The sequence below is a fragment of the Asterias rubens genome, chromosome 4, assembly GCF_902459465.1.
Source record: "Asterias rubens chromosome 4, eAstRub1.3, whole genome shotgun sequence".
Classification (NCBI taxonomy): domain Eukaryota; kingdom Metazoa; phylum Echinodermata; class Asteroidea; order Forcipulatida; family Asteriidae; genus Asterias; species Asterias rubens.
The window spans coordinates 8,418,946-8,436,917 of record NC_047065.1 but is presented as its reverse complement, the minus strand read 5'-3'; the positions used below and the strand labels follow the sequence as shown (position 1 = coordinate 8,436,917).

The 17,972-nt window shown below is 38.5% G+C and overlaps 1 protein-coding gene across 1 annotated transcript; it reads right to left on the bottom strand.

The window, feature by feature from the left end:
* Positions 1-1,272: 1,272 nt before the first annotated feature.
* LOC117289407 (dynein regulatory complex subunit 4-like) lies at positions 1,273-16,593 on the bottom strand. The gene is made up of 11 exons (XM_033770522.1): positions 16,467-16,593; positions 14,051-14,158; positions 12,441-12,638; positions 11,387-11,593; positions 10,532-10,586; positions 9,857-10,062; positions 8,185-8,352; positions 7,263-7,349; positions 5,971-6,180; positions 4,508-4,573; positions 1,273-3,830 (listed from the first exon to the last, which is right to left on the bottom strand). The coding sequence occupies exons 1-11, from the start codon at positions 16,467-16,469 to the stop codon at positions 3,681-3,683; spliced, it is 1,458 nt and encodes a 485-aa protein (XP_033626413.1). The 5' UTR covers positions 16,470-16,593; the 3' UTR covers positions 1,273-3,680.
* Between the last annotated feature and the right edge of the window lie 1,379 nt (positions 16,594-17,972).

Sequence of the window (17,972 nt, the reverse complement as noted above, 5' to 3'; positions counted from 1 at the left end):
TAGCATCAAAACACTTCTTGAAATAGTGAGCTATGTCTTTGAGATGCTACAGTAGGCCTGCCTGATTGTTTTGGATTTAGCAGTTTTTGGCTCATGGTTTATGGTGGTTTTTTTTACGGATCTGTATCAGTTTGATTACGCAGACAGACCACTTCACCAAATAATAGGTGCATTACATGTACCGGTACAGTACTTTTAATTGCGTAGAGCCTACAAGTAGCATGGATGAACGTATTTCAGGTAACGAATTTGAAATCGTGTTTAGTCCCTTTAAGACTCCGGTGTGAGTGTCATTTGAATTAAAGTGGTTGCATTTGAATAGGAAAGTATTGGTTCGACTGATTAGTGAGATGCGATCGTGGTTTCACATATCCGGTCTCTATCTAACATGGTGATGAAGGGTATAGTTGCAGGGCAAATAGACGCCTCGTGGTTCCACATCGGCAGCGACGATTCAGTATTTCTCTCCCTAACTGGAAACCCTGATTACAACAACATCAACAAACGATAAAACAATGGTGAACAATAGTTAAAGCACCTGCTTAGTTGTTTGTGTTTGAAGTCACATCAAAGTGAGCAAAGCATATTACAGTGCAATTTTACAGAGTCATTATCTAATTACTCTTTATCTTCCCTGCGGCAAACTGTAATAATCTCTTCATTCAAGTTTTGAATCAGACAGTTACTGGTCTTTCAAGAAACAAAGATCCACTTAAAGGGAAGGTACACGTTTGGTAATTACTCAAAACAGATATTAACTTAAAAACTGACTTGGTAACAAGCATTGGAGAGCTGTTGATAGTATAAAACATTGTGGGAAACGACTCCCTCTGAAGTAACGTAGTTTTTGAGAAAGAGGTAATTTCTCGGTAAAAATAATAAAAGACTTCTAGCTAGAAGTCTTTTATTCTTATCTGAAAGCACACAATTTCGTCCAACAAGGGTGTTTTTTTCTTTCATCATTTTCTTGCAACTTAGATGACCAATTGAGCCCAAATTTTCACAGGCTTGTTATTTGATGGTTATGATGGGATACACCAAGAGAGACGACTGGTCTTCGATAATTACCAAACGTGTACCCTCCCTTTAAACTAGCAACCATTCAGCTTTAGAAGGCACTGGAAACCTTATGGTAATTGTCAAACCAGTCTTCTTACTTTGGTGTATCTCAACATTATGCATAAACTAACAAACATGTGAAAATTTGAACTCAATTGGTCGTCGAAGTTGCGAGAGAATAATGGAAAAAAAAACACCGTGTTGCATAAGTTGTGTGCTTTTAGATGCTTGAATTCGAGACCTCAGCTGAGGTATCGAATTCAATTCAATTATTTGAGTTTGAAATTACTCTTTTCTAATTAGAAAACCTGTTACTTCAGAGGGAGCCGTTTCTTACGATGTTTATTACAACCAACAACTCCCAATTGCTCGTTGCAATTGTATGCAAACAATTGTTTTTAGTGATTACCAATAGTGTCCAGTGCCTTTACATGTTCCTTCTTGTCATTAGTCTGTCGTTTACACCTTGCATAATACGATGAAATGACATCAAAGAGCCAGATACATGTATAAGTTCACGTTGTAGACAGAATTTATACATGAGTAGGCTAGAATCTCACTCTATTTGTTTGAATAGAAGGCCCATACAGATTGTTCCAATGCCTCCATGTTGCAATAAATTCAAACTCTACTCAACTGATAAACTTCTCCCAATTCTCCAGAAGTATATTCTGATATATTTTATTCAAAAATCATTTTGCTCAGTAAGATAAAAACCCTTTTATTCACAAAAAACGAAGGTAAGTGTAAAGAATAACTGGACGGCACATAATATTTAACTTATTTAATTTACAACAGTATGTTGAGCAAAGATAACACTATGTACATCATGGCGTTAAGGTCAGACAAGACTTCTTTTTCAGTGACTTCGCTAAATTCACTAAAATTAATTGTTATTTATATCCAACGATGGTGAACCTAACCCCAATCATGCAATAAACGACTCTGAATGTCACACTAGTTGAACATATACCTGTATACATACACAAAACAATGGCTAGTTCTGATTTCACGTTCATCACCAAGGCATGCAGTACTCTTAAATAAAGAATTTCTTAGTAAATGCCTCAATCTTACCATTATATTAATTGCCAAAGTTAGTGATAGCATCAACCAACAACTGAAGAATTGTTGACGTTGAAGCCTGCATCACATCACTTGTGGAATAATATTAATTGCAGGCAGTTTCCAAATGAAAGACGCCAGCTTCATATAATAAGAAACACAATTATTTAACTGATCAGCGACAAAAATAATGTTAAATTTACACTTTGCCCCACATTCATGTGGCACAAAAACTACAACAATGAGCTTACATTCACTGAAATATTGTATCACAGGTTGTTTTCTTAATAAGCATTATCTACATGTATATTTTATCCTCACTCATTTGTACGTTTGGTACAATTTCAGATGTTGAAATCATTAAACGCACTGGCGCCAACAATATATCTCTTGAAGAATTATGACCATTTGATATCTGACATCAAACACCTAATTAGGAAGCAGTCTACATCCACTTTCTCATATGGAGATAGACGACAACATGCTGCCAATACTAAATGACAGCTTTATGCGAAACATAATACATGCAATAGATATGTACTGGACACACAACCAATTAGAGTGAATATAAATGAAAAAAACAGTCAAAATCTATAAACAAAATATCATTGTCTTGGCTTGCAGGAGTAAAATAAAAGGTCACTATTATCTGGAACATAGTTTCAGCTATGCGGAAGTTGACAGCGTGGCTAAAAAAGGGATAGCTTTACACTTTATAGATTTAAACACAAAAGCTAACCAAACTGCTTTGGGAGGAGATCAATTCAATGATGACAACAGGGGAAAAACAAATTAGCGAAATAATTCAGCTCTTCTTCTATAAAATCTGTCACCTCTTTTGTTAAAAACGGTCTCTGTTTACCCATGATTAGAGCCTTAAACACACAACTCATGCAAGTCACATTTCGGCTGGTTTTGTTAGTTTATTTGTTTTGGGTGTATTTGCAAGTTTCCTTCTTTTGACATAATAATAAAATTAAACTTTACAAAATGTTTTCTTGACTTGACATTAAACATTTTCCTAATTCCATTACCAGGCAGGCGCAATGAGATTCCACTAGAATTGATCTTAAACAGGTGAGAAATGTCTCATAGCTTGCATGATCAAACTCCAGTTTAGTCCAGTTCATGCCAGATTGCAAGAAGATTCTACATAACAATTGCCAGAGTGTGTTGCGATTCCAGTTTCAACCAGATCCAACTAGAACCAACCAGATCCAACTAGAACCAACCAGTGTGATTAAGTTTACTTTATGTGTGTCCACACTGGAAATGATCTACCTCTCCATACATTAGGTCCAGACAAAAAGATTGTTTTTTATTGCCAAGTGAGTCAATAATATACATGTAAATGATCTAACTTTCCAGTTCATTCTAGTTCCAGCCAGATTCAACAAGATAAAACCAGAATGATAAAGAGAAGGTGGTTATATTGCTGAGTGCTATTGTAGTGTATGCACATAATCTGACTGCCATATCTATTCCACTCGAGTCAGATCTGATATGATCCAACCCGAGTCTGTGTGATTTAGTGTATGGATGTACAATGTATACATCTATGTAGGTGCAGCTACTAATCCAGCAGCCCCTTGACCAAGCTGTTGTCCTCCAACTGTACTCTCCAGAGGTTTAAAACCAAGCTCTTCAGTAGGTACACCAAACGTTGTCAACTTAGCCTCATATGTTCGAAGCAGATCATTATGGGCCTGAAAATAAAACAAATACACTTTTTATAATTTGTTCCCCTTCCCGACAAGTAGATGTAATTGTTTCATCATACCGTACACAATTGTTGCACGTTGTGACGCAATCCGAGGGAGTACAAAACCCAGTGACCCTGTCACAGCATGCAACAATTGTTTTGTTATAACATGGAACGAATTCATCATCTAAGAAGGCATTCTGTTGTCGTCGTCTGAAGTAGGCATATAGTTTAAGTTGATCAAACAAAAAAACATTATTCACTGTTCCCTCGAACCCGGGGCCATTTCTTATTGTACAAAGGGCTGGCAATCGACCAATAGTTGGGACAATCAAGGTAATGTATACCGGTTAACAAAAATCATGTAACCCTCTGCGCTGTGCGAGTGCACATCCTTAACCATGTTATGTGTGTCTTTGTATCAAATTACGAGTTCGGTTCTCAACCAATAAAACTTCACAATTTGTTACTCTGGTAAAAATGTTTGTATGATACAAAAAATACCCCCAAAATGTAATGTTTGAGGCGTGTTTTTCTTTATTTCTAGAGGAGAAGCGTTGCTTGACATCTTCAGATAAATGGACAGTTTGATTTTATGAAACTATGATCTTATGTATGTATGAACTAAACTATTAGTTTTATTACATTAAGATAAACAAAAAACCAAATGAGGTAACTGACCTTGCAGACACGAGCCAGCTCATATTGAAGATCTTTAATAGCACTGTTCTTAGAATCCAATACATCCTGCAAACAAACCACCCAAACAGTTAGTATACTTGATGGAATTGATGAGAACACTGCAAATACTGTGGCAAGACCTGATTGTCGCAATTCGGTGTAATATCACATCAAAGTTTTTTTTTATTCTTTACACTTAACAAAAGAAGAGACTTAGGATACAGAAAACTAGAGAACCTTCCAGTGGGCTATTATTAACATTGATAATGTGATATCATGAGACACACCAATAAGTTTAGACTATTTTATTAAGTTCCCCGTGTATAATCATACAGACATTTAACACCCGTTTCAGACAGGCCCTCCAGAGTCACCCTAAACCAAATTCTAAATTAACTTCATGAAAGTTTGACATCTCAAACCGTTAGGAGCGACTAGACGCGCGACAAGTGGAAAGATCGACTGTTGCGATTGTTCAAAATTTCTTTGGTGCGCCTTCATTTCAGACGTCGATCTTGTCGTAAGCCAAGCCAATGTAAATGATAAGTAAACTTCGCCTGTCTTAAACCAAAATTGATTTGGGTGGACCTAGAGTCACTCCCTAATCTATTTGGTTTGGTGCGACTCTGGCGCGACTAAATGTTCTCATGTGGAAACTGCAGTAAAGGTAATGTACCTTGAGTTAAATGAACTTATTTGAGTTTTACAACGTCATTGGTTTGCTAAACAGATAAACATTGTAGACTAGAACGTTTCTCTGCCTATCTTCAAGTACGCTTATCCTCCAATCAGATTGGCAGAATGGAGTGGTGATAAAAACCTATATTGCATGCACGGCTAATATCACTACCATACGTATTATGTGTTCTATGACACGCGCCAAGTTTGCTTGAAGATAAACACGTTATCACACGCGCGCTCGTGGAAATACACAAAATATAGCACGTCTGCGTCCCTTCGGCCTCGTTGGATATACACGCCGAAGCGCTATATTTTTCCGTATTCCACTCGCGCTTGTGTGATAACTTATAATATCAATCAGAATGCATACTTCAAATTTGTTATTTAAATCAGTTTACTTGGCAAAGCATTTTGTCTTATGCCTGGTAGAAGAGCAAAGAAGGGCATAACTAATACAAGTGTGCACAGCAAAGGTCAGATGAATTTACAATGTATGTGCAAGATAATTTTTTTAAGAAAACCGAGTGTGAAAGTTAAAGTATTTCCCAGCCATTCCATAGTCATTGTAGCATTATTAACTTCTGAATTGAAATGGATAATTGTGTCTCCAGAAACCTTTGAGAAATCATTATGTACATGTTCCGGTTAAACACCAGTTTTTTAAAGTAGCCATTTTACTGCAGAGATATTGTACTCAGAAGATCGAAGAGCCTTCCGCCCTTGTGCCAAGCGTATGACAAATTGTGCAACCTATCAATATACATTGAGTGACAATAACTCACCTCCAACTTCCTTGTAACTACTGTTAGCGCTGTTGGGTCTAAGTTAGATGCCGATAGTACTTCATTTAATTGAGCTTCTTTCTTCTCTAGAGTATCTGTCAATGCTGTCAGCTTCTTCTCTAGAAGAAGGTTCTTAAAGTTACTCTTCTGTTGGACTTCATGGATGGCCTTCACAAACTTACGATATAGATCGTCTCGCTCTGTTTGCATCTAAAGAAGGAAACAGGAATAGGAGAGAGTGCATAAGAAACTGGTCTAAATATAATAAGGTTTCAAGTCCATAACTAACATTGACTATTAAAGGGAATCAATGTGTGGTGAAGAGGTTTTTAACTAGTGGTTTAAACCTGCGCCGAGGCCTGGACTTGATAATTCACTGAGACGAAGTCAAGGTAAATTATCAAGAACTAGGTCTCGGCGGGTTTAAACCACTAGTTGAAAACCAATTCAACACACTTGGATTCCCATTCATAAATACCTTTTCGGTCAAAAAACATCAACACTTTTTGGTCAAAAGGTAAAATAAATGCAAAAATTATACCTGTTCAATGATTTCTTTCAACACAGTTACACCCCTCCAGCTATGAAATGGTTAGGCCCTCGGGTAAGCAACTCCTTATATGGAGATGCTGTGCGCGTCACGCGTATCGCGTGATGTTGCACAACTGCTCTCGACCAATAGGAATGAAGAAACTGTCTTATACATACAGGTGCAAGCGTGCGTGTCACACCCATGTTACAACACTTTTTACTGGTGTTATATCATCCGTTCAAACAACACCTCGTGATGCCCTCTCGACCAATCAGAATGGATAAACTCTTAGGTATTTATGAATAACACATATTTTCAGACACCATGAACAGAAAGGTTCTGTTCAGTCCACTTTGAAAACAATAACACACGGCTCTTATCTCCATAGGTAGGCGAGACATGATTAAAAATGGGTTTTTGACAAGATAATGCAGTCATTTACAAGGTATTGAAGCGGCGATCGACTGATAGGGGGCGCCAACACAGATCCCTGGAGCACTGCTGGCGGCCCCTGCAGGCGATCGGGAAACCCACTCGCAAGAGAAGGCGTCCTATGGCTTAGGTATTTTCGATGATGTAATTTCTCAGTACTTGTTGAGTGTAAATAAAGCTCTGGAACGAGAGACAAAAAAGCCACATATTTGTTTTTTCTTATGTCATTGAAGCTGTGTACATCACAACCCCCGGTCAACGCTACAGTATGTATAAAGGAGTCTTGTATAAAGGAGTCTTGTATAAAGGAGTCTTGTAAATTTCTCACCTTTTCAAATCTTTGCTCTAATACCTCATGCTCCCATTCCAAGTCCTTGAAGTCTTGGGTCATGACTTTCAGTCTTGCCTTAGCACTCTGTGCAAGAAAAGATTAACACAATTTTAATACAGTTGTTAATGCAGCAATTTTGTTACATCATGCAATAAATCAGCACAAAGAGCATGGATTCAGTTTTGAAAAACAAAACCAAATAAACAAACACTTCCCCCTTAGCAATTCTAATAAAATCCACCCCCCCCCCCAAACGAGATAAATATATAATGAAATATTTGAAGTGAAGCCCGGTTCATACTTTCTGCGAATGCGAATGTGAAGCGAATGTTGACGAAACAAAAATCGCAACGAATATTCGCAGCAGTTCAGCTCCGTTCAATAGGATAGTTGTGATGTCAAATTCACGTCAAATTCGCTTCGCATTCGCAGGAAGTATGAACCAGGCTTCAGGCTTGAAACACTTCAGGACACTTGCAAGCCTGTACATCCTGTGTTCAGCATGTCTACAAAAAGGCAAAGCACATGAGACTAACCACTGAAACTTAACCAGTTGATGTAAAAAATAGTTGTGATAAGAGTTGCACTAGCTTACGAAATGCGCAAAACTCTTTAAGACTTCCTAGCTATAAAGGCAGTGTACACTATTGGTAATTACTCAAAATAATTATTAGCATAGAACTTTACTCGAAATCAAGCATCTGAAAGCATACAACTTCATGTGACAAGGGTGTTTTTTCTTCTTCATTATCTCGCAACTTCAACGACCAATTGAGCTCAAATTTTTGCAGTTTTTTTAATTTTATGCATATGTTGAGATACACCAAGTGAGAAGACTGGTCTTTGAAAATTACCAATAGTGTCAAGAGTCTTTAAGACAAAAGTGTATAGATTGTAAATACTAAAGTCCTATACTTACTGCTAATGATGCTTTATCCTTCTCATAGTTTGCAAGTTGTCTGGTAAGCTCAGCAACCTCATCTTTAGCTTTCTCAAGAGGTTCTTTCAGACGTTTGTTCTCTAACTGAATCTCATTCATCTGTTTCTCCATTCTCTCTTCTTTCTTCTTCATCTCCTCAACTTGTTCCTGAGAATAGAATAAAAAACAAACCAGTTGGCTATAATCCTAAAAGTACTATATAAACAAAGTTTCAATGAAATATTTTGTTCAAGCAGCATTTGGCCTGTTATTTTGAAATATCCAATGGAACAGGCATTTTTGTGGGAAATAAAAAGCAAATTTAGATATGCTAGAGTTATTTTATTAATTGCCCAGCCAGGGCTCAATTTCATAGAGCTGCTAAGCACATAGATTTGCTTAGCATGAAATTTCTTCCTTGATAAAAACAGGGTTACCAACCAAATTTCCATTTGTTGCATGTCTGAAAATCACGTGGAAATTTGGTTGGTAATCCTGTTTTTATCAATGAAGAAATTTCATGCATAGCAAATTTTTGTGCTTAGCAGCTCTATGAAATTGGGCCCAGGACAGATCCCCTAAACCATAAGTACTTTCGCTAAGTTTAGACACAATAAGCTTTCAAGCATGTTTGATGTTAAAAACCATTTTTAAGACAGTTGAAAGAAAAATTGTCATCTGTGTATTATTTAAACAAAGATGTCATGCAACCAGCAAGAATCTGAAATGATACGAGTGGACTTTCCCAAAAAGGTGGTGAGTCATGGCTGAGCAGTCTACTACATAGGGTTCAAGATCTGTTGGTTTGAGTCAATGGAGTGTGGGCTCGAATCCTGCCATTAAATTGTATCCTGGTGCAAGGCACTTAGCCATAATTGCTTCCCTTAACCCAGGTGTGTAAATGGGAACCAGAGAGGCCTGAGAGAGTATTGTGTCGGATTTACCCCTTTACACCAAATTGAACCAGCTTGGGGTTTTGTGCTCCCCAGGAAGTTAAGAAAGTTTGAGGAATGGTCTAAAAGAATGCTTGATGAACAGGGATAATAATAATGTAACGTAAGAATCAATTATTATTTGTATGAAAAAGCTTCACCTAACTTGCAGATTATCATAGTTACAAACACACATTTGACATTTTATCTGTTATCAGCAGAAAATTAGATATAGAACCTTTCCAATTGAAACAGTAAATTATGCACAAACCAAGCGAATTTACTTTTGCTATTTTGCACAAAGAAACAAGCTAAAATTTGTTAAGGTTTCGTTCTTATTGGCCAAAACACTAACGTCCTAAGGAATTTGTGATAGTTGTTTAATGCCATGTTTTACAGTGCAGTACGTATGCGTAAAGCGCTCGTTTCTCACCAAGGTGACCACGGTTCGATTCCCGGTCGGGGCCATAATGTGAGTTGAGTTGTGCTTTGGTTCTCTGCTGTGCCACGAGGGTTTTCCAGAACATCCGGTTTTCCTCCCTCGGGAAAAATCAAACACTTTCGATCATGGCTGTGCTCTGTGGTCATAATGGGTTGATGTGGCTGGCAGCCAAAGGCGCCCCTTGCATGCCTGCTTCTCGAACACGTTGTAGCCGGGTCCTTCGCAATTCAGCTCTTAGCTGCGAGTAAGGATGATCAGCCCCCCAAATTATTTAAATTATTAGTATGAGACCACGTACCTTCAGTGAGTTAATAAGTGCCAGGTTGTTGAGTGTGATATCATTGTAGTAGTTCTTAATATCACTGAACGCTCTCTCATGATTACGCATCAGTGTGTTGATCTGGCTATTCTTACGCTCCTCAATCTCATGGATTTCAGTTTTTCTTCTCAGCTCCAGTTCCTCTCTCAGTTGACGCATTTTCTGTTCATACTTATTTTCAATTTCTTTAGAAAAAGAAAAAGAAAAAAAAAAATCATAAAGGTTATCAGCAAAAGCTAAGAAGCTATTCTCTAACCACAGGAAAAACATATACAGGAAACCCTTGTGGCATTTGGTTTAATTAAGTCCATAGTTTTTTATTGCACGGATATAAAGGTTATAATGAATGCAATATGAAAATGCTGAACAAGTTATATATAATTCACAAGGGAAACTGACTGGGTGATTATAAAACAATTTGGGTTGAACAAAGAAAAAAGAAAAATGTAAAAAAAAAACAGGATTTGAACCTGTGTCATACCCGTTTCTGTACTGGTGCTCTACCAACTGATCTATTAATAACCCTATTAAAACCTTTTTTTGTAAATGCAAGTCCGCCCCAGTCAATGTTTTCTTTGTTCACCCAAAAATCGAAGAGGAATAAAGTCACACCTTGAAGTGTTCTTCAACAAAATAAAGTTTGGTCATTCTTACCTCTGGCTTCCCTTTCAAACTCTGCCCTCAAGTTAGTAACTTTCTCATCACTTTTCTAAAGAGGAATAAACAGCAACAAGCAACAAGAGGAGAAGTTAAGATAAGCAAGCAGATGGTTGAAAGTTGGGACAGGTAAAATATTGTTATTTCCCCCCCCCCTCAATTATCAATCCAACACAGCAAAATAACTATTTTGCATTGTTCATTTGTCAGACGTTTGGAAGAAGTTGTTTATTATTACGTCAGGCCCCAACCTCAAGGCCCAAACCTCAAGGTTTCGAAAAACTAAAAACACTTCTGCAGTTCACGGCTTGCGTCAAAATGACTATGCTTTGATGTCATGCTTGGGAGTTTGCTTTGTTATACCCCTGTGCTACAACAAAGCAGCTATACAAATCCCAGCTCCAAACTATGACATAAAAACATGAGTGATGACATAACAGAGCTTTTTGCGAATCTTTCAGAATTTTCTTTTTTTACACAATTTAAATCTATTTATAGTCATATGACTCAAATTCTTCATTGATTGAAAACATTTCAAATGAAAGAACACATCTTGCGTTTTTGCTCAAGTGCTTGTTTAACAGCTTACATAACTGAGCAGCCAATAACATCAGAGGTAATTATGGCTCACATAAACCTTTAGAGTTACATAGAAGTAAAGCCATGCAGCAGATTTCACAAAACGCTAGGATTAATCCTAACTCGAGTAAGAACGAGCAACCCGTCCTAACTTAGGATGGGTTCAATGCGTCCTACACCTTTGGATACTGAACTGAACCCGTCCTAAGTCCTAAGATTTATCCTAAGTTAGGAAGAGTTTGGTGAAATCGACGGCAGGGGAGATAAACTTACCATCTTGAGATTCTTAATGATGTCTTCATGAGACAGTTCCTGCTCCTTGAGAGTAACCTTCAAACCACGCTTGTCTTTCCTCAAGTCAGTCTCATGACTTCGATGTTCATCTTGATTCAATTTAAGGGCTACAGCACTCTCTGCTTTCAGCTCAGATATGTTGTTTTGATGCTCATACAGCAAATGCTTGACTTTCTGCTTGTATACCTAAAAATAAAAATACAACCAAGCATTTAACATTATGCATCACTTCAAATTTGTACTGCAATGTTTTGGGGTTTGTTCTAGACCAAGAACGATACGTTTGTTATAGTGCAAGGCATCTTGAGGTTTGATCAGTGTGAGACATGAATAACTATTATTTCAAACGAGACTGCCTTCTCCTGCCCTTTGACCCTTTAATCTTCCGGTGCTTACAGCACGAAAATAAATGACGTCACAATGCAAATCCACGGTAAACACACAATATGGCTGCCCAATTTTGCATGTAGTTATTTAAATAGTGTCAACTGCCTTTAAAGGCAGTGGACACTATTGGTAATTACTCAAAATATTTGTTGGCATAAAACCTTACTTGGTAATGAGTAATGGGGAGAGGTTGATAGTATAAAACAGTGTGAGAAACGGCTCCCTCTGAAGTAAAGTAGTTTTCGAGAAAGAAGTAATTTTCCACGAATTTGATTTTGAGACCTCAGATTTAGAATTTGAGGTCTCGAAATCATGCATCTGAAAGCACACAACATCGTGTGACAAGGGTGTTTTTTCTTTCATTATTATCTCGCAACTTCGATGACCAATTGAGCTTAAATTTCCATAGGTTTGTTATTTTATGCATACATGTTGAGATACACCAAGCGAGAAAACTGGTCTTTGACAATTACCAATAGTGTACAGTTTCTTCAAATATCCAATGATTGGTTTATGTGCGAGTGTCATAAAGGGAAAGTACATCACGTACATGTAGTAGAGGTGTAACCTTTTAGTGCAGACACTGAAATCATGACTTTATTCCTACTTATAATCTACATTGATTCAATACACGATTCTGAAGTACCTTAATTTCCACTTGATGTCTTTCTTCAGAGTCTTCCATTTCTCTGTCTTTATTACGAAGCTCTGCTCGGGATTCCTCTAGTTGTCTTTTAGTAATCTCCCAGAAGGTGTTGACTTTATCTCTTTCCAGCTGGAAGTAATTTCTTTCCTCTCTCTCTCTGTCCAATTCTTCCCTCAGTCTACCGATGTGTTCCTCCAGCTGTTAACATAATAATAATAATATTGAATGTATATTTGGTTTGCGGTAACACCATGTGTGTATCTACTTGACAGGTAAAGTTGTTCTTAGGGAACTGTCTTGCTTTATTCTACTGCCGCGGAGTAGATAAACGGAGCTTTGGGAGACTTCTCAGTTCTGAAAAGAACTGTCCTGCTTTTTAACTATTACCAGGGCGGATGGTATAGAAATTAGACTGGACTACTACTTAGCTTATAGGATCGTAATTAACTGTACTGCCGCGGAGTCAGTTCTGAATTGGTCTCAACGTTTCGACTAGCTTGCTCTAGTCATCATCAGGATAATATTGAAGTCTTACATAGCGCACGTATCTAGAAAACAAGGTACTCCAGGCGCCGAGTATATTATACATACTTTCAGAAAGATATGTTATTGCAGAGATGGATTCTAAGACCCAATTATTTAGCACCTTATAAGGGTTTACAAGGTGCTACGACGCATACAGCAGCCACAGCCAGGAACACCGGGGCCAACCCCTTCTCTTTTCAACAAGTGCACATGTCATCAAATAAGGTCATTAACACTTTGGACACATTACTTTACAAAGTTACAGTTTCCTTGAGGTCAAGTTTAACATCAAATTCATCATTTTTGTGCACCAACATGATGAGTGTGTGAAAGAACTTAAATTTATTAAGCACCTCATTTACGACCAGGGGGCATGGAGGCAGTCACCTCAATGGCCTCCATGAAGTATCATGCCTCCTAAACTTTTGGCGTTTATTTGAATGAAAAAGAATTTGTACACGATTTGATTATTCAAGTCGTAATACAAATTCTTCTTCATTTAAAGAAAATGCAAAAGTTCAGCGGGCATAATACTTAATGGAGGCCACAGAGGCAATTGTCGCCATGCCCCCTGGGCCCAATTTCATAGTGCTGCTTAGCGGCCGATTTTGTGCTTACTGTGCAATTTCCATTTCATAGCGCTGCAAACCGTAAGCACACAAAAAGGCATGCTAACCTTCCGGTGCTTACCGTGTATAAATAAATGACATCACAATGCAAATCCACGGTAAACATGCAATATGGCCGCCCAATTTTTCTGCTAACCTGTGAAATACGCTAAGGCTTAAGCAAATTTTTCTGCTACAGTAAGCACGCAAACTTGCTTACCGTTAAGCAGCGCTATGAAATTGGGCCCAGGTCATTGTGTCTGTGCCCTTTAAATGCTACGGTAGAAATTAACAATTTTCTCGATTTCTCCTTGGTGCCCTTCCCCTTTCAACGAAGTTATATACAAGCCCGAAAATTAGGCCTCCAGGCGTGAAGTACATGTATACAGGCCTGAGATCAGTGTTTTGTTGTTTGATTGTTAGGCTTGTTAAATGCAAACTTGTGTAGGACCATTGCTTTATCTTATGAAGGATTACCTGTTCCTTGGACATTTCTTCTGTAGAGATGCCATCAATGACGGTCGGAGTCTTTGCCTTTGCTGACTTCTTCTTCTTTCCCTTCTTACCGCTCTTCTTTTTAGGAGGCTATTTTAAATTAAACATTTAAAACAAATTAAGTAAAAAACAGCAAAGAAGTTTTTACACACTTATAAGTAGTAACCAACCTTGCACTAGTGTTGAACCAATGTATCATTAATGAGTATGTGTAGAAGAGAGAAAATTACAATACTTGACTTTGTTTTGTCAATTTCGTTTCCGCTTTGCACAAATTTCTTTCGAATTTTCCCTTCCTATTCTTGGTTTTTCTTAATTGTTCAAGCGAGTATCCCAACAGTTATGTCTTAATTAAGTTTGATTCATTGTTTTTCTGTACCCTTTTTCCGGGTCACATATGCGCAGAGAGAAAATGAGCCAAAGGATTGTATTATTATTGCGCTTTAAGTTTTTAAAACCGACTTATAAAAGTGGACAGACAATTTGAAGCTGAAAAGAGTTAGTAAACGCTACAGTCACAGCTTGCAATGCCAGCCATCTTGACTGACACATGTCATTCATGTTCTCAAAGTTGTTCATCTTCTTTTCAGTATTCCTTGCAACTCTCCTCCATCAAATAACTTTCAACTGAAGTTCAATTTAATCTTAAAACTCTACAGACACTTGAACCTCAATGCACTTGAAACAAGACCGAGTTGGACTAAACCTTTCTGTAGAAGGGGTGTTACGCAAGACGGGCGCGCTGTCCGCTTACGATGCCCGCCGTTCACACATAGCGCACACGCTCGGAAGTTCGGCGAGTAGGCTGGTGTACAGTGCTTTGTGACCAAGTGACCAAAACTTAAAGCGTTGAGCACATTGAAAAGTCAAAAAACGTGCGATGCGGCAGAAAAACAACAGTGAGTACCAAGCAGAAAATGTCATTTTTTGAAGATGTTTTTTAATTTAACTCATCAAAAAGGCCATACAAGCATCATTAATGTATATTGAGTGTGTTGTGAAAGTTTCTGGTGTGTACAAAGGAAATTTTAGTTATTGACGGCGAACGGTCGTAAATCTTTCACCTATCAACGCCTATTTTAAAAACGTGTAGCGTTTTGAGGAGGTCCACAATAATTAGGGTACCGGTCACTTTGGCACCTTGCAAACTCGGCACCTACAACCTCTGCACCTTGCAAACTCGGCACCCACAAACTCGGCACATGTACAAATACAAACTCGGCAACCAGTTGAAAAAGTTTGATTTTGTGACACTGCGTGGTACGGTAGGCCTAATTTTTATTTAAAAGTTCAGTCCCACCATAGTCCCATAAAAAGCTTGATCCTGTTATAAAGTTAGAAGTAATAACATTACAAATATTATTGGAATATAATTATCGTAACGTACCTGAAATAAAAGGCGACGTTACATAGCACGGGACTGAAAAAATAACACTGAAGGGAGTGTGCACCATATGCACACCATCATGAGCTATCACGCACAGAACTGTCGCGGAACCGTCGGGAAATTAGTCCCCCGATCACGGCCGGCCGGCGCCTTTCGGCAAATCATGCAAAAAATCAATCGAAACTATTAACCAAACTAAACAAACCCTTATTCAACTTATACAAAGCCCAAAACATAAAAATGACGCCGCACTTTCACCAACAGGGACGCAATTTCAGCCTAAAAACAACATTCATTTTAAAAACTTGTTGACTGAACACGGTGCGGGCGCCACGGTCAATTTCTTGATGGGGGCCCAAATTTTCTCGAGAGTCCGGGAATTCTTATCAACTCCCATATAACTAGTGATTTTGCCATTAACAGCGTTAAGTAAAGCTACTAACTATCAAACCATTTTTTATTGTGAAAGTACCACACGTACGTTACTTTATTTTTTAAACACTTCACTCTTCGAGGTAATATTTTTTGGGGCTTGGTGCCGAGTTTGTTAGTCAATAAAACGCCGGTGCCGAGTTTGTATGGTGCCAACATTCTTGGTGCCGAGTTTGCAAGGTGCTGAGTTTGCAAGGTGCCGAGTTTGTGAGGTGCCGAAGTGTCCGGTATTCCAATAATTAGACCCCTTTTAATAAAAAAGGCTCACGGGGGGGGGGGGGGAGCCTTATAGTTATAGTTTCTAGAAGTACCAAGTGACTTGGTTGGGTGACTACGAATTGACTGACATTCCCTACTCGTCCCGGTGGAGTTGTATCATTGCATGGAGGTTGTATGCAATGGGAGGAGACAAATATTTTAAAACACAACAGCGTGGTTCACGTTGTGTTGTTGTGTTGTGTCAAATTATTAATTAAATAAAATAATGTCAAAATAACACAACTCTTGACTTTTCGCAGTCAATCTTGTCCTAAGGTTCCTAAGGTTTCTAATCCCTGAATATAAATACGATATTCTTACCATTTTGATTGTTCAAGCTTTTCGATATTATCTGATGCTGCGAACTTTATTTCACCAAACTTTACCAGTCTTCTTTCGGCAGTGTACCGAGATGTGTTTGTTGATCATGGAAACGAAAACACCCGGATGTGATGTCATAGCGCCCTCTTTTACGGCGATATCCCATGCATATGACGTCACGCTTCGAGGACTCAAGATAAGTATTGAACGCCAAAGAGGTTTTCACTCAGTCACGACATCGCAGTCGAACAGTGTTCCGTATTGGTCAATCCATTAATTTATCGATCGATAGGTCTCTTGCGTTATTTTACCTCTACCCATCGGGATCTAAGATTTTCCAAATGGGGGTGTAATTTTTTTGAGAATGAAAGAAGGTGCAGGGCCAAATTTCATGGCGCTTCCGGAAGCAGTGTGATTTCCGCGCTTACGGCAATACGGAATACTCGAACAGTACAGCACCAAATCTTCAAAAACTTTTCCAGAAATCTTTGGATGATGGAACACTCCTTACCGACTGGAGAGGATCAAGGGGCCCAATTTCATAGCGCTGCTTAACGGTAAGCAAATTTGTGTGTCAACTGTAGCAGAAAAATTTGCTTAGAAGCCTTAGCGTATTTGACAGGTTAGCAGAAAAGTTGGGCGGCCTATAACGTGTTTGCCGTGGATTTTCATTGTGACGTCATTTATTTTCGTGTGGTAAGCACCGGAAGGTTAGTATGCCTTTTCATGTGCTTACGGTTAACAGTGCTATGAAATAGAAATTACTAAGTAAGCACATCGGCCGCTACAGCGCTATATGAAATTTGGCCATGTATGGACGAAACTATATGCATAGGATGGGTTTGCCAGACATGATCTGGGGGTAATTACATGTATAAACGTACCCAAACCCTGTTAAATTAAAAATTTAGTACCCAGAGTTCGAAAGCTGCAATTGAATTACTAAACAGCGGCAGTTGCACCGACTAATGTTCAGTTTTGTATTTGAATTGATGAGTTCAGTGATGGATGGTTAGTGGTGGTCCGGACTTTTGTTCCTGAAATAGCCTTTGCTTATTACCGTTATAGCCTGGTTTCTAAGTCCTAACGGTGCCTTTACAAGCAACTTTGACCATTGTAAATCAACCCTTCATTCCGACTGCCAACGGGCAGGTTGATGCGTAAATGAAGTCTTGCATTATCACAGCTAGCTAAATTTACCAAACATTATTTTCTAATTGGGAGAGAGGACGTGCACTGACACTGATTTGACTCCCCCAAAAGTCGTTCTTGAGCTGATGAGGCGATGCGATGTGGCACACTCGATCATTGTCAGAACTACCTGGATGGAAGATTGACGAGAGTGTTAGTGGTGGTCGATAATGTGTTTTTTCTTCTTCAAAATGGCTACCAGTCACCTCTGGTGTCACTCATCACGGTTAAATCCTAGGACCACTGCTCTTTTTAAGTTTGTAAATAGACATGCTATAGTAGTATTTGCATCTCCCATGCCCACTAATTGCACTC